This window comes from Lissotriton helveticus, chromosome 7 (assembly GCF_964261635.1).
Source record: "Lissotriton helveticus chromosome 7, aLisHel1.1, whole genome shotgun sequence".
Classification (NCBI taxonomy): domain Eukaryota; kingdom Metazoa; phylum Chordata; class Amphibia; order Caudata; family Salamandridae; genus Lissotriton; species Lissotriton helveticus.
In genome coordinates, this window is record NC_136068.1 from 450,063,283 (window position 1) to 450,089,059 (window position 25,777).

Below are 25,777 nucleotides of genomic sequence, written 5' to 3' on the forward strand. Positions count from 1 at the left end.
ATACGCGAATACCCTGATCTTGGCAGCTTGCAGTGGCAGTTTGGTTCTTCGCTGGTTGTATACATCCGCCGCCATGAGCTCTATGGAGGCTCCGGTATCAATCGTGGCTCTCACCTCTTGGTTGTGCATCTTGATGCGACACTTCGGGAGGCGCCTCTTCTTCCGCTGGGGTTGGTCGATGGCAAAGACGTAGTGGACAGGATAGTCATTCGTATCATCGTCCATGTCTTCGTTGTACTGACTTTCTTTTATGGTGTGAGCTGCTTCTTTCTTGGACTTGGTCGACCTGCATACTGCTGCGAAGTGGTTCATCCACCCACACGAGCTGCATCTTTTCCCTCGCGCCGGGCAGTCCTGGATGCGGTGCGGTTGACCCCCGCAGTATCCGCAGTCTCTGCGTTTGTCTTGTGGCTTCTTCCCTCCATATTGGCGTGTCTTAGGTCTGACGACATTGATTTGTTCTGCCGTATTGACTTGCTCCGCCTTGACTGGTCGGTGGGGAGCCGCCTCCATGTGCGACGCCCTTGCTTGGGATAGTTCCTTGGAGACCCCAGCTTCACGATATCCGCTAACGGCTTTCCGTCTTCTTGTAATATCGTCACCCTCAGCTTCGAGGAGTAGCACCTCTGTATTATCTGTCCCCATATTTCCTCCTGTTCGTCGCGGAACCCACACGTGCTGGCTAGTTCTTTGAGCCTGCCGTGGAAGGCATCTAGCGATTCTTCGGCTTCCTGTTTCGCCTGCCGGAAGATGAACCTCTCGTAGTCCTTGCTAGCCATGGGTTCGAAGTGAGCGTTAAGAGCATTGAGGAGCGTTATATAGGTCTTTGGGGTGGCCTCCACGATGGTCTTGTAAATCCTATGTATGTCCTTCCCGCCCAGATGTAGGAGTAGGGCCCTGCGGCGTTCTCTTGCTGTCCCTGCGCCTTCAAAATAGATCTGCAGACGATCTGTCCAGTCTTTCCAGCGAGGCGCCAGGGATGCTGGGGCACCGTCTACCACGAATGGTTCAATGGCGGGAATGGATGCCATATTGGAACGTGGAGGGGCCTAGCTCGTGGCCTGGATCACTCTTGGGTGTGGTACAGTGGTTCTGGCCAAACGCGGCCTTGTCACCTGTGCTGGGGAGAGGTAGATGGCACGTGCTTTAATTCGCGGGTCTGTCTGGGCTACCCTCGCGCTGACACTGACCTGCTGCCTTCGTGGCTTGCTGTCCTTCTGCCCGCTCGGGCTGTATTCTTGGGTGGGCTGTCCACACTACCCTTTCCTTTTCCTTCTTTTGTTCCTTTTTTATTTTTTATTTTGTGGCCTGGATTCTTCTTATTCGCCCTCCAGGCCCCCGCTCCGCACTCAGGGTCGTGGGCGGCTCTCCGGCGGCTCCATGGGTCACAGCCGCGATGCCTCTGCCCTGGTCTGGGGCCCCACGTGGGCCACTGCGCCGCCGGCGCGTTCCGCGCTGGGCCTACCGCTGGATAGGGGTAACGCACAGCCGTGCGCTCCCGAGTGCGGCCAAGTGAGGGTTGCCCAGGGGCATAGCACGGGTTCTCAGACCCTCGTTGCCATTGTCGTGCCCCAAGGTCGCAGGCGCATGGTGGGACTTGCGCTGCGACGGTAATCAGACTCGGGACACGGTGTACTGGTTTACCGCGTGGTCCGGACTTTATATGCAAGCGGGTTACGTCACGCGCTCGCGTGTGCGCACCTCTAAATGCGCGGCTAACTAGACCGCTGACTCGCGGCCTCAAACATTACACACACGTCACTTTTCTCTTGTAACACACTGTTTACTACCTTACATTTTGTTTGCTTTCGATACTTGCACAAGTGCCACCATTGCCTAAGTAACATTTGTTCTTGTGTTTGAGTGTCCTCCATTTATTGCAGTATTATACCTTTATTTGTACTTTGTACGCTTTTGTAACCTGCACACATGTCACTTTTTCCTCCTGTAATGCACCGTTTGCTACCTCGTGTATTTTGTTTGCTCACGATTGTGACGTTTGCCTCATGTAACTTAGCGTTTGCTTTTGTAATTTGTTCACCTGTAATGTTCTCATGTATCAGTTCTGTTCCTACTGTAAAGCGCTCAGACACCTTCGGGTAAAGTCCGCGCTATATAAAAACGCATAAATAAATAAATAAATAAACATGAGAAAGGCGAACGGGAACTGCAAGCCCCACACCTGGCCGGCCACGATTATCTCAGCTGTGGACGCGGCGCCTCCCCGCTCGAGTGGGGTGAAGGATGGGGGCGGATACCACCAGGCGTCTGAATTTGCAAAAGCTGATGCTGATTGGCTAGAGCCGGGGGATAGCGTAGCCTTCCCGCCCCTGCATCGCTCCCTCCCGTCTGGTGCTTTTGTAAACAAGTGAGCAATCAGCTGCTGGGGGAAGCGAGAGCTAGTGTGTCTGTAGCTTGTAGAACCGAGCACCCCCGAAATTAGTCAGGGACCCAGGAGACGATACAAGGTGGGCTCCCGAGCCAGGACAGTCTGCAGGGAGCGCGTCAGCAACGCAACGGGAGCACCCCGTCGGCAGGGAGTCCTGTTCGGGGCAGAGGAGCAACACCCCCAAAACAGTGTGGAATTGAGGGGAGCCCTGTTCAAGTGAGTACCTCCGCCACTTCCAACTCACACGCCTCTGTCGTGGGTAGCACCCGTTTCCTGCTCCATCGCGTGCCTTGTAGCCGTATCCTCTCTCTCTGTTGTGGCAGTGCGCGGTGCACCCGCGAGCATCTGACTGCACCCCAACATTTGCTGTCCATCATGAAAATCCCCGTCTGCAGGAAAGGGGCCGTTCAAGCAAACGCCATACAGCCGAGAACCCCAGCTCCACCCCCTATTCCTGGGGTAAGGGAGGCCCAATTTAGCAAATGGGGGGGGGGCTGAAACCTTTCGGAGTTTTTAGAGGGGGCGAAACTTTACCGTGATACTTAGAGTGTATGGGTTCTAGCTTCGTTTCAACTACAGGGTGGATCATAGAAGCGAGGCTCAGCACCAACCCGAAAGAGCAAACTCCACCTGCCTTTGTTCTGTTTCCATTTTTTTCTTGCTTCTGCACTCCTCGCTGCTCCCCATTACATACCCCCACTCCCCATTGTCCCTTTCCTCCTACCACGAGGGCTCCACTTCGTTTTCTGTCAGCTGTCCATGTTCGCTCCCTCCCCCAATCTCTTGCCTCCCCTTCTCTGAAACCCGCAGTGCTCTGAAGCCCCCCCCCCACACACCAAAATAACCCACGTTCTGAGGCTGCCACATATGCCTCCCCTTTGTTCTGTTTGAATCCTCCTCGCTTCCTGGTGCTCCTCTGTGCCCTCCCCCTCACTCCTGGGCCCGGGCTCTGGTTCCGGTTTCTTTGTTTACGAGTCAGGCGCTGGATGGTTTGTGGGAGATCGGACCTGCTCTAGAGCTTCTAAGAATTTTGACGGCAGTTTATTATTTGAGTAAACACCCTCCTCCCGATCACCCCTACCCCTCTGGTTACAGCCATGGTGCGTGCCCTTAGCCCGGGTCTTAAGACTGCCAACATCCATAAAATAACCCCCTAAATGCAGATGAATGTGTGGACCCGTATTTTACAAAGGTGCAAGCGTTGACACATTAAACCACCCAGGTGGGGTGGGGGTGGGGGGGGGACACATAGCATTCTGAAGCTCGTGGAGTTTAAAATAATCGATCTCAGAATTCCATTGTTTTTTGGCTAAAAATCCAAACCTTACGAAACGTGTCAGGTATGACGTGGAGTCATTTGGCAGCTGTGGTTGAGGTGACCCCCACCATAATTTAAAAAGGGTTCTTCCACAGGGGGGATAGGAATAAAATCAGATTTCCTTTCGATGCAGTCGACTAAAATGCTCACGTTTCCTAGATCCCCTTGCGGCAGTCTCTTATCACAACGTCAGCTTTTCTTTGAACTCTAGTAGTTGTAGTCCTGGATTTAGATTAAAAGGGCTGCGATCCCAAATTGCAAGGGTAAACCTCGACAGGATGATCTAAATCTACTCTAACAGTTACCTAAATTTAAGAATTCCGACTTCACCCCTAATCTGGACCAATACTCCCACTCACCAATGGTTCGGTGGTTGTATCATCAGTCCCAAAAAGTGCTAAAGGTTGGCATTGGTTCTGGTAGACCTTGCTGGTCTGTCATTGGTCCTAGCTGGTTCTGCGTTTGTTATTGGCTCACCAGGTTGCCTTTGTTCCCAGTTGAGGTTTGAGGTTGTGGTTGGTCCCTATGGTTCTGCCTCTGCTCCTATTGGTTCCTGTGTATCTGACTGCCACCTGCCCCAACGTGCCACGGTGCCAGCGTGCAAAGCACTACGGCTCTGTCTTTTGAGAGTGAGTCCTGTTGTTCTGTCGTGGCCCCCTTGGGTTGTGTGGCTCCACCTCTGACCTCAGGGCGCCCTGCTGTGTGTTGCTCCTGTAGTCTCAGTGAGTCCATAGAGCCAGCCAGTCCTTTAGGTCTCTCCTTGGTTTTTGCGGTTACGTCACCAGGGTAGCTGGGCTCTATTCATTCATTCCAGGGCCCTGTATGTCTGTTTCTGCTACTAACGCGTTCACCGTTCTGTATTGGTAGCGCCCGCGGTTCTGTTGCAGCTCGTAGTAGGCCCCTAACCCTCCCTAAATTATGAGTACCTCTTTAAAAAAATATTAGGGCAAGAAAGCAAAAGACAGAATTGACAGCTGAAAGCCCGAAACCGGTCCTAGGATGCTTGTTTCCAGTCCAGGGAGGACCTGGTCTGGCAGTTCGGCTGGACAGTTCCCATTGGGCGCAGGGTCAAGACTGATTTGCATATAGTACAACAGCAACAGCTGGGTCCAAACTGGAATGGCACGGTGAGCAAAAAACGATGGATTTAGGCCCAGATCTCTGTACTGGGGTGAATGTATGACATTTTTCTGCATTCTGTCCATAAAGTGTTCTTTTTTGCATTTGTCACCCCTAGTGGGACGGATATACCCAGACGTGGGTCCTGTGCTCTCCATGCCACTGGAGTCAAGCTATCCGGGCTGAAAACCCGAAACCGGTCCTAGGATGCTTGTTTCCAGTCCAGGGAGGACCTGGTTTGGCAGTTCGGGCTAGTCTGTTCCCATTGGGTGCAGGGTCAAGACTGATTTGCATATGGCTGGGTCCAAACTGGAATGGCGTGGTGAGCAAAAAAAGATGGATTTAGGCCCAGATCTCTGTACTGGGGTGAATGTATGACATTGCTCTGCATTCTGTCCATCAATAGTTCTTTAAAAATATTGACACTTCCTTTATTGCAGGAGCACGTTTTGAGGCTGCAGTTATTGTTTGCAGGAAAGGGTTTGGCTGGTCTGTCAACGCTCTCCTCTCGAGGCCACTGGGGTGAGCAGCAATGACACAATATGCAGTGCGGATCACTCAACCCACAACAAGACACTGCCCTGCACCATGGTATGAGCGACCTTCAGCACCGACAAAATCAAAGGTGCTGCTCTGTAGCACCGCCTCTTGAGAAAATAACAATGCACTTTTCCTTGCTAGAAACAAAATACAGCCCTGTAGGGTTTTACCAATAACAAAGCTCTGTCGTGCAAAAAAACATATACTCAAATTACCCGTGCTTTAACTGCAGCCCCTTTAATAAAAAAAAATAAAAAAACATGCAACACCGTACCCATAACAAGCAATGTCCTGCCTGGAGCAGAATAGTTCAGTGCAGCACCACCCACCAAAGTGAAGAAGCACTTCAATAACAAAGCACTAACCTCTTGCACACTGCACTCAAGAGAACAATGCTCTTTAGCGTACCGTACAACTAAGCACTGCCCTGCACTCCCTCTCCACTGAAAAGCACCGCCCAGCGGCACTTTACGCCAACATGGTTCTGCCGGGTAGCAGTTCCTACGGTACCTACTTACCTACAATAATGCACTGTAAGGCGTCATTTTGTCGGTTACTAAACACAGGCCGTTCACTACGTTCACGTGTCGTCCCCTCCACCTCCTAGGCAGTCTGCTGCCCTGGCACCTACAGGCTACACTACTGTATGGGTGCCTGGTTTCTGCCCCATACCATAGCTAACCTGCCCCGTCTACCTCTGTCACTCAGTTGTCTTTAAACCACGTCCCTTTCTTACCACAACAAACCGCCCATGTCCTTGCACCCCGTGGGCTTCTTGTCTACCCCCATCGGCCCCTCTGCTTTCACAACTGGTTTCTGCAGCGCGAGCGTCTGTTCTCGCTTCCTCTTGTGGGTTTGTTGCCTCGCTCTCACGTCCTAGCCCAACCACCTTCCGAAAAAACGACTTCCTGCTTCCCCCACTTTAATCCTCACTTTACCCTTTGTGGCAACGGTTGGTTAATATTTACGACGCCTCTGGTCCAGGATCCAATGTGTGTCACGGTTTTGTCATGCAAAACATAGCGCCTGGAAGCAGGGTCGGATTGGGATCACAATTCGGCCCGGGCACTGACGAAAAAAGTGGCCCACATTCAAGAGGCGTGGCCCATATTTAAGGGGCGTGGCCCACATTCAAGGGTGTGCCTTTTCATGAAACACCATTTGCACAGACAAGGAATGAAAGTGGGAGGATACCGTTCTTGCACAGGACACAGGGCCAAGGTGACAATGGCATACATGCTGAGCAACTAAAAAAAATAGCAAGGCCCCTTTCTGTCACAAAATTATTCCAGCCCTCCAGCACAGGAGCACCTGAAAAGCAGCAAAGCCCCTGCTATTACTAACCTACTTAGCCCTCCCCAGACCTTCAGCTCAGGAGCACATGAACAGAGGTAAGACCCCTGCAATTAGTAAATTAATCAGCTCTCCAGGCCTCGGGAAAATGTCCTGGCAGGGGAGCACAAAACACAGCTCTCTGGGTCATCCAAGGTAGCCAGGTAGCCAGGGGGAGGCTGAGGTGAGGCTGGAGCATGGGAAGTGCCTTCCCAGTGTGTTCTGGCAGTTTGAGTGTTCACCATTTACTGTAGTATTACCCTTGTACCTGTGTATGGTACCCTTTTGTAATTTGCAAACGTCACTTTTCTCTAGTATCACACTGTTTGCTACCTCTCACTTTTGCTTGCTTTAGATACTTGCACAAGTGCCACCATTGCCTACGTAACGTTTGTTCTTGTGCTGGAGTGTCTGCCATTTATTGAAGTATTATACCCCTACTTGTACTTTTTATGCTTTTGTAACCTGCACACATATCACTTTTTCCTCCTGTAATGTACCGATTGCTACCTCATGTATTTTGGTTGCTCACTATTGTCACTTTTGATTCATGTAACTTAACGTTTGCTTTTGTAATTTGTCCACTTGTAATTTTTCTCCTCACGTATTATTGCTGTTCCTAGTGTGAAGCGCTCTGACACCTTCGGGTAAGGTCCGCGCTATATAAAATCGCATAAATAAAATAAAAAAATTGCAAACATCACCTGGCCCCCACAGCAAGACCCATTCTTCCTCGCCCACTATGCCCTGAATGTGAAGGGCTGTGGGCGAGGTGTTAAGACTAACACCGTTTCTGGGCTGCGTGGGCCCCAGGGGGGCCGAGGTGAAAATGGCTCAAAGGCCTGAGAAACACCTGGCCCCCAGGGAGGCCGATTCTTGCAAACAATCACCCCTCCCCAGCCCAGCCTCAGCTTGATTGCTTGGCAGGGCAGGGGTGAAGGAGAGGCCACAGCTGACAATCGCTGTCCAGCCGCACAGCAAGGCTGCTTTCATTTTCTCTGTCTGTCTCCGTGCACTCTGTGGGCCGTTTTTTTTTCTCCCCTTTCCTAGTCCACTCTCTGTGGACTGGGACAGGGGAGAAAAAAACGGCCCACAGAGGGCACTGAGGCACCGGCCCTTTGGCCCATGCCCGAATGCCCGCCTTGCCAACCCGCCCCTGCCTGGAAGTCCTCGTAGGCTTTGTCAGCTCAAAATGTTATCACGGATCTCCTGATTTTAGCATGTATCGCAACGAAACGTACGCGCTGCACCTCCACATTAGAGTTGTGACCACGCAGTGTTTTGTACCCATACATTTTAATGCTGCTTCTGGTGGTATCACAGCGCCCCCCCCCCCCTATTTTATCACAGGAATCCTCGGCCCTGCTATTCAAAAGAGCTGCGACACCAGACCAGTGGTAGATTGTGCTATAACCAAACACTGATAAGAAGGCCTGCGTATTTTGTCTGAAGTCTCCAGCCTTTGTGGGGTAATGTGCCCTCTTTGCCCTTGAGGCGCACCTGCTCCTCTTGAGCACTTCTAGATTTAACTGCTGCTGAGTTTCTCACATCTCCCCTGTGCCCCTCTTCCCCCCTCCTTCCCGTGTCACCAGGTTCAGGTATTTTTAGACTTCACAGGAGTGATTTCCCCCCCCCCCCCAGCAGACTGTGAGGCGACCCTTTTTTAGGTCCAAGCCTACCAGACAGCACAGCTGTCTATTTTGCTTACAACTTCTTGTGGGCATCCGGAAAGCTCACCAGGGAATACATTTCACCCATTGCTTACTATTGGATTTGTGGTTTGCAGCTCACAGTTGCTTGCTTCCTATTTGCTGGCTTATCTTTTTAAGGCTGTCCAGCTCGAGTTTGTTTCTCATGAGCAAAATGTGTTTACTGTATGTTTCAGAGTACTCGCTGTCTGTAAACAGGCCTTTAAATCTTGTTCTTATCATGTCTCATTTGCTATGCATTCAAAGACCTAGGTCAAATGTCAGGCTTTGTAATATAGGAAACTTGGTGTTTACTTTTCTTTTGCTGACTTCAGAGTGAGAGAATTTTATTGTGACAATCCATTCTGCTGAGTACCCGTGGAGAGAGGACAGGCTGAGGGGTTGTTATTTTTCTAGCCCACAACAAAAATGAACTGTGCTTAGGGCTGGGTGGTGAACTCCGATCCGTTTGCAGAAAACGCATAGCGGAACTCCACAAACTTCGCCCAGGTCAAACTGCTGATATTTCAGGATACATCAGAATGAGAAAAGTAGAAACTAAGCTTATATCTTTTTTGTAATCCTGAAGTTTGGTGGAATCAAATATTTTTAATTGATCAATGAACTAGGTGAACACTTTATCGTTTGTGCGCAGTAAAACTGTATGTGTGTGCAAATGTAATGGTCCTTTCACTTAGAAATGTGTTGTCTGTACTTTACATCACTCCGCTCTACACCGCTTCACTCTCCAAGACTCTGCTCCAATCTTTGCCCTTCCACTTATTGCCATGCCACTCCATTGCACTCCACTGTAAGACACTCTACAACACGTCATGCCACTCCACTCCATGCCCTCCACACCACTTACCCAACTCCAATCTATCCCCTTCCTTTCTATCCTAGTCCAATCTACTGCACTCCACATCAATATACCCCACCCCACTACATTCTAACTTAGTCTACTCCACTCCAATCTATACCACTCCACCCCATCCAAATCTACTCTACCCCACTCCATTATACCCCACTTCTCTCCAATCTACCCCAACCGCTCCAAACTACCCCACTCAAATCTATCCCATTCCAATCGACCCTACTCCATTCCAATCTACCCTACTTTAATCCACCCAATCTACCACACCACTTAAATCTACTCCACCCCGAACTACCCCACTCCACGCTAATCTACCCTACTCCAATCTACTCCGTTGTACACCGCGCCAATCTAGTCCAGTTCAATTCTCACTCTATCCAACTCTACTCCAATCTACCCCACTGTACTCTATCACTATCTACCCCACTCTGCGCCAAGCTACCAAGCTCCACTCTACCCCAATGTATCCCACTCCGCTTTGACCAATATACGCCACACCAATTGACCACGCTCCACTCCAATCTAACCCACATTATTCCAAACTACCCTATTCCAATCTACCTTACTCCAAGCTACCCCACTCCTGTCTAGCCCAATCTATTTCCGCCCCACTCTACCCCACCCCATTCCAATCAACTCCACTCTATTCCAACATACTCAACTCACCTAAACGACCCCACTCCAAGTACCCTGTTCCAATCTACCCCACTACAATGTACCCCAATCTACTTCCTCAATTCCAATGTACCCTTCTCGAATCCACCCAATCTACCTCACTCCACCCCAATTCACACCACTCTTCTCCAATAGACCTCACTTCACTCTACTTCGACCTACATCCCTCCTATTTACTCCAATCCAGCCAAATCTACCCCACTCTAACCTAGCCCACTACAATCTACCCAGTCTACTCCTATCCACCCCAATTAAAGCTGCCCGCGCCAATCTACCCCACTACAATTTACCCCACTCCAGTCTCTCACTCTACCCCAACATACACCACTACAATCTACCCCACTCCACGCTACCCCAATCTAAACCAGTGCACTCTAAACCAATCTACCCCATTCTATGCTACCCCAATATACCCCACTCCACTGTACTCTAATACAACCTACCCCAAATCTGCCCCATTCAAGGTTACTCCAATCTGTCCCATTCCACTCTACCCCACTCCATCTACATCAGCCCACACCTCAACACTAACCTTTAGCCATGCTGAACAGCAGCCACAGTGGTGTACAATATGGCTACAGCACATTGCCAAAGCCAGTAGCTCGCGCATGGACTCAACCTATTGGCTTTGCCAATGCTTGTTGCAAGAGCGATACACGATCTTCGCATCTGGGTTTCTCCTGTGGTAATTTATGCTTCTAGGCAGCCATAATAATTTCCCCTTACAGGCTTGGTTACAATATATGTAAATTTACGCTTACCTTGGCACAACACTATTAACACTATTATCTGCATCTCCCAGCAGCCCTATCCTCTGCATCCACCAGTCCAGTCCCTCTTAGACCCATCCAGAGCAGTCTGTCCCCACCACCTAAAACCGGCGTCACTTAGGCACTTAGAGGCCCTTGTGCCCAGTAGCATACCTATTGTGTCATAGGCCCTAGTGCATGGAAGGCAAAGGGGGTCCTGGCTGCTGTTTGATTGATAATATATATCAGTAATCAGACTTCAGTGGGCCCCTGAGACCTCCTGGGCCGCAGTGCCACTGCACCGTTGTACCAATGGGAGCTACGCCCCTGTTTTTTTGCCCCAGTCTTCCAACACCACTAATACCCTTTCAAGTGCTGTATTTCCTAACTCGGGCCTCGTCAGGCCCCTGCTTCCCTGCACCAAGAAAGCTTTATGCATTGAAGGACCACCAACACATACAAAGACACATCTACTTTATAATTCAAGCAGACTGGTTGCTCTGTGTGTTCAAGATCTGAATATTCTCACTGCTGGAAGAAAAGCACATGATTGGTGAGGGGTACATGTTGTGAGAATTTGTAGCCAGAGTTTTAGAATGAAAAGCAGGTGGCCAGGGTTACCTTAGACGCTGCAGTAGCCAGGCATCAGAACAGCCTCTAGTCTGTAATTTGTATTGTTTGGGATCTGAGGATTTACTGGGACTCTCAGACCTGGGCGGGCTGGGGAAGAGCAGCCTTCTGTTCAGGCTTGTAGTTATCACCCATCCTTTTATTTTTCAGGTATTTTTCACCTCACTGTAAGTTCTGCAGCCTTTGTCTGCTTCTAGCAAGATGGTCCGACTCACCAAGCCCAAGACATTCCAGGCCTATCTAGACAACTGCCACCGCAGATACAGCTGTGTGCACTGCAGGGCCCACCTGGCCAACCACGACGACCTCATCTCCAAGGTATTTATTACATTTTTGGATGGTGCTACACCTTGCCTTGCAGGTACTTCAGAGCCTTGTGCGTGAGCAGAAAGGCTGGATGCATCCCTGAGGGGAAGCTGGTTCAATCGGTGAAAGGGAGAGGCCCTGGCCAGTGTCCTTATATCACTCCCACCACACTTGGAAGCCTGTTAATGCCTGAACCCGCTGCTCGTGCAAGTTTCCACTGCTGGAGGAACATTTCCATTGCCCAGCAGATAGCACTGCGCGAGGTCCATAGCCCTGGCTAGAACTGTTAAGATTGGCATTTCTTGAGGGATCTCCTAGCAGCTTTCGGGAAAATCTACACCGGACGGTACAGCACGCGAGCGATCGGTCCGGATTCAGGGACCACGCTCATGTTCGACTTGAGGAAATACTGCATTTCCTCCTAGTTGCCAGGAGATTGGGCGCACACAATATTACGGATCATATTATGTCCACCTACAATAAGAGGTCTACTGTGTGATCACGCGCCTCTTTTTCCTAAGCTAACTTAATCTTGGGACTGGACTATAGAATTACCTGGCGATCACCACCTTTTGGACACGTGAATCCTGAATGCCATAAGGAGGTTTATTGCGTGTTCATGTGCACAAGTATTTTGCAAAGCCGACTCAACCGTAGAACTGATTATTGAACTAGCTGGCGATGATTCTATTGACACGTGAATCCTGAATACTAAGATAAGTTTTGAAGCTGACGGTGAATACCGACTGGCGTTTTTTATCATCGCATATACATAGATAGATTCTCTACTCTTGGAATCCAATTGTGTTTATACTGCCCTGAGGAAGCTCCCTGCATGGGAGTGAAACGCGTTGGCTGATCTTTCTTGTGATTTTAACAATTAATTTTTCTACACATTTGAACAAATAAAGAAGAAATATTTTTGTACACATTCATGATTTGTTTTGGACTTTGTTCATGTGCGCCCCCACCAAACCTGAAAAGGATCTCCTAGCAGGCCCTGCTGTAGTGAGCTCACATACCATGGAAGTTCACCTTGATGGAGTCATACAGCGAACAGTGAATGTGAAGTGCGTACCAGGCGAAGCAGCTACTCTGCGGAAGGTTTTTACACTGCTGAGGAAGTTGAGAGCGGTGCAGGAGGGTGTTAACCCTGGTGTAGAAGCCTGTACTGCTGAGGAACTTTCTAGTGGCTGGGGTCCCATTGCTCCGCCTGTGAGCTTAAGGGGTGAGCTCCTGGGAGAGCTCGCACCTAGGAAGCTGTGGGAGGACGTTAATGTGAAGTGCTGCTGAGGAAGGGTACACTGCTGAAATCCCTTAGCACGGACAGGAAGTTCTGGGGTCTTTGCTACATCAAACTCCTATTGAGGCCACCAATAGAGAAAGCCCGCCTTCCCGGAGTACCCTAGCCCTGGATTGGCATCGCTGTGAGAGGCCCTCATTGAGGGATGCACTGGAGGAAAGCTGGCACTGAGCTGGAGCCCCCCCGCGGAGATTACTTTGTTTGGGCACGAGGGCTCTTTATGATGGGAGGGGTGGGGCTGATGGAGGGGGGAGGGGTCGGATCTGTTTTGTATGTAAACAGAGCCTGCTGTCTGCACACCTGCTTCGGCAGGTAACTTATTAACTATTCCAGCAGTGGAGGACGAGGAAGCGACAGAGCAAGGATTGGAAGTGGCAAGAAGAGGGAGGGAAAGACTGGGTGGAGAGCGGGTCAAGCGTGGTGCAGGGCGACTAGAAACAGAGCGCTACAATGGTGTATGGAAGAGAAAAGAATAAAGAATTGTTGTGAATAATTCACCTCTTCAGCAAAAATGTGCTGATGGTGTAAACCAACCATGTAGAGTTCTTCCTAAGGGAGCGATATCTGGGCCAAAAGAATGCCTAAAACTAAAAGACTGGGATGGCGAAACTAAGGAAACTCAGCACTTCTAGAAACCATAGGTACTGTTGCATCACAAAGGGACAGTCTGCACCCAAAGCAATGCTAAACCGACCGTCCATTGTTTTACTCCCTTGTAGACTTCGCGCAGCCATAAAAAGCTCCCTACATAGAAGACACTGCACACGTAGAAAGTTTGTGTAAAAAAAAAAAAAAACTACACAACAATAGTTTTCCACCACATCTAGAAATTGTTGAATTTCACCCACAGAAACCATGCCATTATGGAACCCATTCACCCTGCAAAACCTTGACGCTTGGCATCTATATCGCATTGATTCCCTATTACAGTAGAAATCATTTACCCATAAATATAGTCCACCCATAGAAACCCACTACCCATATGGATGCCAGTCACCCAAACTTAGCCTTGACAGGATCCGTCCACGTATGATTGAGGTAGCTGGAACAACTGCATGCTTGTGGAAACTCTGTATCCATAAAGAACCTGCAATCCCAGAAGCTAGCCACTCGGCGAATCTCACCACCTAGGTAGCCCACACTCACAGCAGCTGCTCGCCTGTGGCAACTAGCCGCTTTCAAATTTCTCCCTTGTCCATAATTTGCACCTATCCGTAATCAGTGACCATCCATCTCTAGTCATACCCTTCACTTTTGATTTTTCGTAACACAGTTCTGCTGAACAGTGCTGTTCACAGTCAGGACCATTACATCAGTCATGAATATCAGGGGAATGTGGGACTTGAAAAGCTAGATCAGGCGTTGGAGAGTTTGTGTACGTGCCTCCGTCACAGAGGGATAGTTTGGGTTTAGGACTCTGCTGGTCTCGCATATAGAATCCTGTGTATATGAAACAAACCATAGCACCTCCTCTAAAACAGCAATTAACAGTGAAGACATTCACCAGATGCAGACTCGCCATAAATCAGCGACTGAAACTTGTTAACACCAACAAAAGATTAAGACTAAAGAATGCAGGTACTGCAAATACTTAGGGTTGGATAAGCAAAAAGGCCGGGTACTGCTGGTAATTTGACAAAAATGAGGAATGAATAGTGTCACTCTGTCGTTCAGGAGACTGGTGGTGGCCAAGTTATGCGCCAGCCTGACAGGAGAGAGGACTATAAATAAACCTGGCTCTGCGTGATTGTCCAGGCTGTGAAGCCAGTTTGACAGCAAACATGTCCAGAGCGGCTTGGCACAACAGTCATGGCGGCTAAAAATAGGCCAGTCTCAACCTTTACAGTGAGCTTAGCAGGAAAATGCCCCAGGCTCGAAGACGGTAGCCCTCCGTGCTGAGAAGCCCTGTGCTATCACTCTTTTAGGTGTGTTCACTAAACTCACTGAAGGTAGTTCCCCTGCATACATATTAGCAGAAACTGTCAACAAAAAGATCTGTCAGCTGTGGGAAGGCTACGAACTGATGATTTTACAAACCGAGAATGCTTACTTGCTTCAAGGAATGCGTAAGAGCCCTTGTAAAAAACATTGCTCGTCAATGCACCGGGGGATTGGAAAGTCCCAACTTTCCTCTGACAACCTTGTGATTCTAGCTAACTCACATTTTTTCGACTCCTCAGGGCTAATCCACTGCATTCTGATCTTGGTTATGAGCTTGTTGTGCTGCAAAAAACTGTTCACAAATAGACTGAAATGAATCGGTTTCTGCACTAATAGACCTGTACCCTTTGGCCAGCCCTAATCACTCTCTCTCGATCTGCTTTGTAGATATTATCAAAGGCCCTAATGTTTTTTTGTATACAGTGTTTGATGATGAAATGTTGGAACAGAGAAACCTTCCATATGTTGCTGCACACCTGGCTCGAGTCTGTCAATGTTGATTTTTAATATATATTTGATAGTGTCCATCGCCACTGGGTAGTTGTAGTTAGGATTATGTTTCCATTGAAAATGTATTTGATTGGTTTGCTTATAAATTTGGCTCCGTTTGACAAATCTTCACAAAATTAAAATAAAAGCCTCCTCCACTTTCCGGAAACTCGGGGTGATCCATCAAGTAGGGGGAGGGGAGAGACTTGTTTTTCCCATTAATTTTGCCAAAGGAAATGTAGACCCAATTACAGCCCAACTGGCTGAGCGGATTTGCGCCAAATTTGGCAGAAAGCTAGATCTTGGTTCGTCCAAAGGCTCTTTGTGATTTAGTGTAATTCCGTTCAATAGTTTTGAGAAATTAAAGTCCAAAATGTATAGACATCTGGGCATGGCAAACGGATATAGTTTTTTTTGTGTTTTTTTTTGTTGCAGTTAACGTATCTTTCTTTATTGCAATGTTCTTGGCATATTTTGCAAATGGAAACAGTTGCATCACATGGACCACCCCATACAATAAGCAAGACATTCCCAGGTCCGAGGTTAATGAACCAATACGGGTGTCCACTGAAGCACCTATCAAACCAGCAATCAGCGGCGTCCTCATCATGAATCACGTTATTACTTTTGGAACATGTAAACAAACACCCCTCCATCTCTAACCCCCCCCCCCCCCCCCACCGGGTCCACACATCCCAAGGTCCAACTAACAAACATTCAAGTCTGGGCGTCCTCCCGTCTCTACCTCTGTCTGGGAGACTCTGTTCCCTTCGGATTATCTCCCGTGGTCGTCATCTGTGTAGAACTAGGGGCCTTTCCCTATATCTCCTGGACCATTAACCCCCTTGCCTGTAACACCTCCGGGAGTTTGGCATCCCTCCTAGTACTACGCATGTGCCCCTCCTCCGCCAATGCGCATTCCTTCAGGTCCGCTTTCCAGCGGGCTGGTAGTGGCCCCTGTTGTGTCAACCAGTGGATTGCTCTTTGTCGCCTGGCCGTCACCAGTCCTAATATTAGGAACTTCCTACTGGTTTTGCGTTTAGGGTCTCAGGGAATTAATCCCAGGATACAAGTGCGTACCTCCAGAGCCACCCTCCACCCAGTTATCCTGTGCAGGTCCTCTAGGATTGTTACCCAAAATCCCTGGATCTTCGGACATGACCAAACCATGTGTGCGAAATCTGCCGAGCCATAGTGGCATCTGGGGCAGCTCGGGTCCCTTGAACTGTCAATGGTGTGTAGGCGTTTGGGTGAGAGATATGTTATGTTGATCTTATTGTATTGAATCTGTTTAAATCTATTTGAGACCGCCACCTTGCGGACTCCCTCATGAATCTTCTCCCATTCCCATGGCGTTATCTCCTGCTGGCTTACTTCCTGCCATCTACCTTCCACCCTAAGAGGTGCACCTTTCCTGTCCTCCCCAAGAGCCCTAAACAGGTGTGTGACAAGCTTCCGCCCGCCCGCCATGATAACCATCCTGACATGGGTGTGTGTGTGCTCCGGGGCGTCCGAGAACGTAGGCCATAGCTGTCGTGCCGTTGCTGCTATTTTGGCGTATTGTAGGAAGTGCCCTGGGCCTAACTCAAAGGATTCCTTCTTCCTTGTATGTAATGAACCGCTGTTCTGGGTAGAGATCCGACAGCATAAGACAGCCTCCTGCCTTCCACTTGTTAGTGGACATGACACACTCAATACACGCGAAAGGTGGCATCAGCCAGAAATCCGCCTCCTGGGTGAACTGTTTCACTTTGATAATTCGCTTAACCACCCTGGCTCAGATGGCTGCCAATAAACCGCCCAGTGGGGGGCCCTGCCTCTGGTGTCCATCCGAGTGCCACAAAAGTGCACCCAGCGGTCGGTCCCCATAAGTGTCGGCTAGGCAAAGCGATATAGTTGACAGGGAGCAACTTGTTTTGCTAATAATTTTGGTGCTAATAATTTTGGTGCTATGTGAATCTTCCCAAAATGTCCCCCCCCAAAAATGTCCTCTATATCGGCTACTTCCTGGAATGTTTAGGGTGATCCATCAAGTAAGGGCCAAGAAAAAGGGACGGGAGTTGCAGTCCCAAAATGCAATTTCCCTAGGGAATTTTAAACCGTGCTATAACCAAAATGGTCAAATGGAATTGCACTAAATTTGGCAGAAAGCTTTATCTTTACCCAGAAAGCATGCTTTTGTGATTGGGAGAAATCAAGGTTCAACATTTTTAGATATCAGCACAGTTGGGCATATAAGAGTCTCACATGATTCCTGCAGCCATGCAACTTCAAATAATGGAGCGTTCTAAACGGCCGTAAGGGGCTTTTTTCCCCATCAGCCATCTCAGACTTACAGGAGAGACCGGCTCCTGTGAGTCTCGCTAGAGTGCTGTTTCTGATTGGCTGGCCATAATATGAAGAGAAATGTTGCAACCACCATTACAGGACTTTGGGAATAAGTCCCACTAACCTATAATAACTAAGTTATAAGGAAGCTAGGGTAGGGATACTATGACCCCCTAGCCCTTCTGCTGGGAGGTCCATGAGAGAAGGGTTCAAATTTGGAAAATAAGATTTAGGGCACTGCAATCCTGCAGGAGTCTCTCAGACGCCAGTGCCTCCCCATGTGCTCCCAAGAGAGTCTTGTGGAAGCATTCCTCGAGTCCCATGGGATCGAGACATTAATGGGAACAATGGTTGTGCATATGCGCGGGAGGGGTTTGAGCACAAGGCTTGGACCCAAGCCAGGCCCTCCGGCCAACCCAATGCCATACTCTGCCAAAACCGTGTACCTTGGAGGTTGACATAGTTATGTATGTTATTAATACTTTATATTAAAAGAAATACAATTGATTTTTCTGAAAAAAGGTAAAGGTGACATTATGCTTAGGTATGCTAAAATGTCTTACTTTTACATTAAAAAGAATCCACAGACAGTTGAAACTCAAAAAACACTGAAATTCACCAAATACACTTAACTAAAGAAACTATAATTTGCTCCCTTGCTATGAACGACTTATGACCTCACATATTATTTCACTCATGAAATATGCTGACATAATTGATACATAACTGATGACGTCTGCAATTGCATCGTTGATGACAACACTGTGCATAGTTGGGGCGCGAGTTATTGTTTCTTCAGTTAACTACAACTGTTGAATCTGTGTGGGTTTTTTTTATAGTTTAAAATGTCAACGTTTTGTTTTTAATGTAAAGTAAGATATTATTACATACCTAACTATAGCATCACTTTAATTTTTGAATTTTTCAGTGAGTACATTTTATTTTTTGTGTGTGTGTGTGTATGTATGTATATGTATGTGTATGTATATATATATTCAGCGAAAGAAAGGTGTCGAAGCCAAATTCCAATGCTTTTAATCTAAAATTCAAAGGTGGCAGCCTCCATATCAAGCCGTAGTCCTTGCGCGTTTCAGCTCAATCCTGAGCCTTGATCACAGTTGAGGCAGATTACAGTTGTTGGGTAACCACATGATTTAAATACAAGCTGCAGTGTGTCGCTAGAATAACCAGCATGCCTCTGAAGAATATCGAAAATAACTCTCGGTGCTTTCAAATTACAGGTTAAATGCCCTCCATGACACAACAAGTATATATAATGCTTCCTTTTTGATACTGGTCATATAAAATAAAGTGACTACATGCATTTATTAAAATTCAGTACGTGCGCACTGTGCCCCACAAAAATAGTCTTCTAAAACACTTAGATTCCAAACCAAAAAAAACAGTCACATGCTTCTTCTTTCTCCCATACTCACCTCTCTGGATTTTCCCTGGATTATGGCAATTGGAGGCGAATATGGGAGTAAGAAGCAGCATGTGATTGCTTCCTTTTGGTTTAGAATTCTTTCCTACCCCTTTTTCTGTCCTCTGTTTTGCTCTCTTCTGCTCTGTTTTGCCTTTCCTGCTTGTTTCTCCTCCCTTCTGTATTGACTTTTTTTCTAGTTTTCTGCACTCTGTTTGGTATTTTTCGGCTTTTTTTCTACGCTGTTTTGCCTTTCCTGCTCTGTTTTTCAGCCATCTGTTTTGCCCTTTCTGCTGGATTTTCTGCCCTCCCGTTTGCCCTTTCTGCTTTTTTTTCTGCCTCTGTTATTCCCTTCTATGCACAGGGGAGGGTGGCCGTGCACCCCCCACCCAGGACCCTGCCATGTCTTCTGGGTGCCTTGGTGCTCACCTAGTGTGCAGTATGGAAACCGCAGAGGGATCCTCAAGGCCCCCATGGTCCCAGTCGACTCCCCGTGTTCTGCAGAAATCGGCATTGCTATTGCACAGAGGGAGCTGATGGCAACATGGCTCCCTGTGTGCAAGAGCAATAGTTTCATCTCTTTCCCTGCCCTCATGTCTGTGGGAGGAAAAGAGATGGAACCTCTGCTTCCAGTGGGCAAGAGCACTTTGACAGCTCCTGCCCCATGGAACTAGAGTGTTTGCTTTTGTTTGGCAGGGGCTGTCAGCTCCCGGCAAGCGAAAGCGAAGAAACTCCCAGGGGTGGGCATCCCGAGACATATCAGGAGCTGGCCCTGGTGGGGTGGCGGTCCCCGGGCCATAAAAGGCTCCAGGAGGCACCCTCCTTTACGTTTTAGGGCTGGCCCAGGGGAGGTGGTGGTCCCCGGAGCTATCTGTGGCGCCCGGAGCTATCTGTCGCCCTACTCCTATTGTTTTAAAAGTATTTGGCCCAGGGGAAGGTCAGTGGGGATGGAGGTAATGGGTAGAGGGGCTGCATGTGCCCCCTCCCCATAATACATTTAAAGATAAGCCCCTGGGAGACCCAGGGGCTCTAATAAAAACAAGTGCAGAAGACTGCTCTTTTAAAAAAAAAAAAGCGTTTTGGCCCTGGCTGGGTTTCTGGGGGACCCCAGCACCAAGCCTGGTCAGGGCTGAACTGACCATAGCGGGCAGTCTTTGTAACTGGGAGCAAGCAATTTGGGCCCCCTGTAACAAAATTGTCCGAAACCGGCCCTAACAAACAGCTCGGCCACACTCTTATCCCCCTCCCCTACAGGGGGCTGGCCGAGCAGTTTGTGAGGGCCAGTTTTGTTTCCCAGTCCGACCCTGGTCACAGTATTCGTGTCCTGCCCCCTTTTTTCTTTTTTTTTTTTTTTTTTTTTTTTACTTGATTTTTTGGGACTCGTCTGAGTCCCAAGATGACTGCCAACACTTCCTGCTTGAAGTGTTGTCAGCCACTCAGATCTCAGCACGAGATCGGGAGGGTTAGTAGAGCCTTTCCGTCCCTAGATAGACAAAGGAGTTTTCTTTTAATAACTCTAAAACTACTGGATGGATTTACTGCAAATATCAAAAAGCACTCTTTCTATCCCAAGATCTAGCTTTCTGCCAAATTTGGTGTAGTTCCATCCAGCAGTTCTGGCTGTAGTCTTAATCAAAATCCCACTGGGAATTACCATGGAAAACACAATTGTTTTTTTAACCCCGCCCCTTTTCTCGGCCCCCCACTTGACGGATTGCCCAGAACATATGCACATTTAAAATCACTGGCGTACTCTTTTGGGAAGATTTAATTGAGATTCGTCAAACAGCGCCAAAAATATAGGTTAGTTAAAAAAACGCTTTTTCCTACGGAAACATGGTCCTAACTTTGTCTGGTCCACTTCATCCATTGGTGTTTGTTTTGTCATTCACCTTTGTCTTTCACATGCTCCATTAGACAGAACGGGGCAGAGGGTCAGCCTACTTTAGCCTTTGGCTAGCTTCACTGTGAATGCCAACATATTTAGCCATCAAAAGGAGCAGAATTACACAAAAAAAGTGTTCCTTTCAGTGCCAGAGACTCCTATGGCTAGGCGTGCTGTTTGAAACACCAAGATATTTTTGTTGTTAGTTAATTTTTAGGTTTCGCCTAAGTCAGCACACTTGCTGTCAGCAAAATCTTTTGTTAAAAAAAAGCTTAAAAAAGGCTTAGATGTGCATTTTTATGCATATGATTGTGTTTCTCTTATTTTTGTACCTGTTGAGGATAGAATGGCGCCAGCCCCTGTCTTCTTGAGATCCATGACTTGGTAGAGGCAAGAAGGTCTAAAGTAGGGTCCATCAGTTTGTGTTGTGAATAGGACAGTCACACTCCGAATCACTTAGCTAGAATAGAGAAGAAATGGAACTACTCTGTGTGTGTGTTGTGTGACAATGATTTTTTCTTTGTAAGTGTTTCACACGACGCACGACGTGTGCTCAACTCTCCGAGGAGAGTGTTTCTAGGGAAGTGGTTGGACTGTATGTGTCTGAGGCTCGATGATATATGGTTTACCCAAAGGGAAAAATCTTTTTTTACTTTACAGTAACTTGGTGCTCTATTCCCTTTTGGTCGTAACAGAGCCCCTCTCATTTGTTTAAGACAATGATTGAGACACACTCATTTGAATCTTCTATCTGGAGAGCTTGGATTCATGGTTGAGCCATTATTTCTGTGGGTGTATTTTTAAATTAATACATCAGCAGTACCCCAGGAATCGAAAGTGGTGGAAGACTGTTAGAATGAGTAACATTTACAGATGTCTGTTAACATTACTGCTGTAAGTTGAGGAGTTTTTGGGTGATCAGTAGGATACCCGCGCAAAGTGACGGATTACTTTTATGCATGTTCACAGTGATCTTTTCCCATTGTATTCCACGTTTCTATTTTTCCGACTGATGACCACGTTGCTTCTTGTCTTTGTCTTTACAGTCGTTTCAAGGTAGCCAAGGCCGCGCCTATCTCTTCAACTCTGTGTAAGTATGAGCAACACAAGTGCAACTAGAATGTCTCTTCTTCCATCTTTAAGTGTAATCCAATTGCCTTTCTGTCTGTATCCGCTTTTCCTTCATAAGCCACTTGCCTCTCTTGGCTTGTATGGGGTTGGAGGGAGAATCAGTACTAGGACTAACCACTTGTTTCATTGGGACTGTCCTTCCCTGGGAACTTCCGTGCAGATAAAGTAAATGTACCCGCACCAGCGTAAGCACAGCCTGTCTCCTCTGGGAGTAGTCCGTAGTGACCCACCCTGGTGTATCCGCCAATTCCTCCCGGCATGCTTTGTGCAGATAGTGACTGTGTCTCCAACCAGTCCCTCCCAGGCATGCTCCATACATGGACCTACTAGAATTGTGTGCCCACCTTTCCATCTGGGTTCGTTTTATATTGCTAAATGTAGCCCAGCCTGTCCTTAACAGGTGTCTGAACCCAGCATGTGTGCAGCCTGCCCCTGTAGGTATGTTTCCAAAGGGAAGACACCAGTTGCTGTCCTACTCAGCAGCAGTGATATATATTTTCATGTGTGATGAGCCTTCAGTATGAACGCTCTGTAGGCTTCTTGAACAAAGTATTTACTGGTGGGGGGCCTCCAACAGGCAGTGGTTTACTCCTGTGAACTCTGAGTGAGAGCCAAACGAGTGTCAGGGGGGAGGGTTGTTGGATACAAGCTACAAAGACCGTCATTTTGAAATAGGCAGAGAAAAATCATGGATAGATGTTTAAATCAAAATTAGGACAATTATGGGATTGCAATTGCTAACTTCACGAAAATAAGGCTTCTACAGCATTGCGTATTGAAGTCCTGTAGTATTAAAACATAAAGAATATTGTAAAAGCAGGACTGTTGGATATTCCCACTTGAATGGATTTGTTTAGTTCTAGTGAGTAGTAGGCTTGCTGTTATCTTCCTTCTGTTGTTTGAGTTCTGGATAACTTACACCTTCGGTGCTGAAGCACCTGGGTCTTGTTCCCTTGGAAAAAGCTTTGTGTGAGGAAAGTGGAACATGTTTTTTATTTTGCATGCAATAACATGCCCTAGTAATTCTGGCGCCTACTGTGCTGCATTGACAGACCAGTGCCTTTGTTACTCTCCCATGCAGGGTGAATGTAGGTTGTGGACCGGCCGAGGAGAGAGTGCTGTTGACCGGTCTTCATGCTGTGGCCGATATTTACTGTGAAAACTGCAAGACCACCCTGGGCTGGAAATATGTAAGTATCCTAGGATGCAGAATCCCTTTACCGCTTAAGAGCATCCCGAATATCACCAACATTTGTGGTACACGGGACGAGAGCAGTAAGCGCTATATTGAATTGGTAGATCCGGCTTCAATGTAGGATGGTAGGGGTAGTCTTCAGACTGTATGGAATCAATCATTGTCTCATTAAAGTTGAGCCCCATCCACTCATGAGGCCCAGATCGATCTTGGAGAGCTACTCTGTCCTTAACTCATTCTCTATTTATTCAGGTGTGGCTTCCCCCTCCCTACAAACTGAGCATAACATGTTCCCCGAGTTCCTCTCTCTCACGCTAGAGGTTTCATACCTGCTCCAAGTCCTTATACTAGTGTGTTTCATCTAGCCTGTCTTGGAAATTTCTCCAACATGGAGAAATGCAAGCCCTTGTTTGCCCCAACTTGTGAACCTCTTGATCCTTTCTAAACCAAGCCATCTTTCCCAGAACAGAGGCACCTTTCCCCAAAAGCTATTCAACTAGTTTCTTTAATAGTGTAATCTTTAACCATTGAGTTTTCCTTAGGTCACAAATAGGTTTTGGCATCCAGGGTCGATTGTGGTGTGTCATCCTGGTCTCTACTCTTTCTTGCTAGTGCATCGACAAAATTGTTCTAAAAGGAGCTCCCTCATGAGAGAGAGGTGTTGGTCCTATAGCCATGGCTAGTTGTTAACTCAACTGATCTCATCAGAAGGTGCCTGTGCAACTGGAGTGAGCGACAGTGGGGTTAACTTCCATGTCCATTCCTTCCTCGTCTCTGTTTTCAGTGTGAATGAGCCTTTTGGTCTGTTCGCTTCCTAATACTGTTCTTAGCCAAAAAGTTAAGTTTAGTCTGAACAGGTGAATTCTTTCTTACTTTCCTGCCTGGTCCAGCCTAGGCTGTTTGGCCACTATTCTAGGAGCCATTCTCCCTCTGATGTGGTTTTCGTGTCCTCCCTCTTGCAGGAGCAGGCATACGAGAGCAGCCAGAAGTACAAAGAGGGCAAGTACATCATTGAGCTCAACCACATGATCAAAGACAATGGCTGGGACTAGGCGCCGGCGTGGTTTGGGACGGAGAGAACCAATGCCGCAATTCTATCCCTGATGTTCCATCTGCGCCCTGGAGCCAGATGCCCAACACCATCACTGCCGGCTGGCAGACCTTCCAGAACCTTCCATCATGGACTGTTTTCCTACAAGATTTTTTGTGTGTGAAAAAATAGTGATTATGGACTGGGGGGTGCTGAGGGTGGGGGAGTGGGGTAACTGTTTACATGTTGAGTCATGGCGAGAAAAAGCATTCTCTTTTCTCCCCTCCCCGTGTTGTCTGTCCTCATCTTTGATGACAGGGCTTGCCAGAGCAATCCTGAAATGCAGTGGAATACAAGCGATGGGTGTCTTCTCTTTGTGCTGTGTAGCAGTTCTTGGAGTTGGTGGATACAAGTGTTGTGTGCTTCTTTCACTGTGGTGGTCTTACTCCACATTTCCACGTCATATAGGCCTTGTGGCTCAAGCTTGCTTGCTGGAGAGCGTTTTTGTAAGGCCAAGATTAGGACCTTAATGGGAGCTGGAGCTGTAATGCTTAAATGGAAGCTGAGTGCAGAGCAGAATTTCATCACAAAATTGGATGTTTATCTTCAGAGGCCTTCATGATTTCCAACCTTGAGACCTTGTCTTCAAAGTACAGAAATAGGAAATGAGGTTTTGGGTAATTATTCACCCTTTATTTTATTGCTCCGGCCCCCTCACAACCAAAGATGTCCTCTGTTTCAAAAAGTGGCTGAATGTCCTTCCCTTACAGTACTACTTTTGATCCAAGATCTAACCACACTGGTGAACATAAGGATTTGTGTTGGCCAAGACACAGCTTTAGATATAGTGGAGGGAGCCCTCGATGGGAGACGTCTGAGACTGTTCAAAGGGACGGTGCCCTGTCTAGTGCAGCGAATGAAAATGTGTTGTGCTCCCATCTCTCATGCATTCTGCACACAATGGCTGGAAGGAGACCGCAGTCTTTAAGGAGATGTTTATATGGGTTGTTGAGAGGCAGATCAACTGGAGAGACTGTCTGGTTCAATCTGCTGTTACAAACAGGTGTTGCCTTCTGTATCAAGCCTGTCTTTGCTTCTGCGTTGGATGTGAGTGGTAGGAGGAGTCCTCTTCCAGGGGAGCAGTTAATAGGAGGAGAGTCCCACATTGTGTGGGACACTGCCGGAATGTGTGCTGGTCACGCCCGGAGGTGCATGCGAATTATTTAGCAGCACATGTGTTTGTACATATTTCTTTGTGATTATATGTTCTGTTACGTCAGACAGTTTGTATTTGATAACCTGAACACCCGGCACTTATTAGAGTGTAGTGCATGTTGCAGATGTGGTAGGTGTATCTTATGAAAGTACCTGTTTGTCATTTTATATTTAACATATGTAAGAGTCATTTGGAATAAATACTATGTTGTTCATG

At 47.7% G+C, this 25,777-nt stretch overlaps 1 protein-coding gene across 1 annotated transcript; it reads left to right on the top strand.

The window, feature by feature from the left end:
- Nucleotides 1–2,360: 2,360 nt before the first annotated feature.
- On the top strand, nucleotides 2,361–25,777 carry YPEL3 (yippee like 3). Its single transcript, XM_078652387.1, has 5 exons — nucleotides 2,361–2,605; nucleotides 11,465–11,632; nucleotides 22,036–22,079; nucleotides 23,202–23,310; nucleotides 24,278–25,777. Exons 2-5 carry the CDS (start codon nucleotides 11,516–11,518, stop codon nucleotides 24,365–24,367), a joined length of 360 nt encoding a protein of 119 aa, XP_078508513.1. The 5' UTR covers nucleotides 2,361–2,605; nucleotides 11,465–11,515; the 3' UTR covers nucleotides 24,368–25,777.

What these genes read in the sequence shown, in the direction of transcription:
- YPEL3 (XM_078652387.1), top strand. Translation starts at nt 11,516, where the DNA reads ATGGTCCGACTCACCAAGCCCAAGACATTCCAGGCCTATCTAGACAAC. An exon ending in ACGACGACCTCATCTCCAAG is followed by an intron (nt 11,633 to 22,035) that starts GTATTTATTACA and finishes TTGTCTTTACAG; the next exon opens with TCGTTTCAAGGTAGCCAAGG. An exon ending in GCCTATCTCTTCAACTCTGT is followed by an intron (nt 22,080 to 23,201) that starts GTAAGTATGAGC and finishes TCTCCCATGCAG; the next exon opens with GGTGAATGTAGGTTGTGGAC.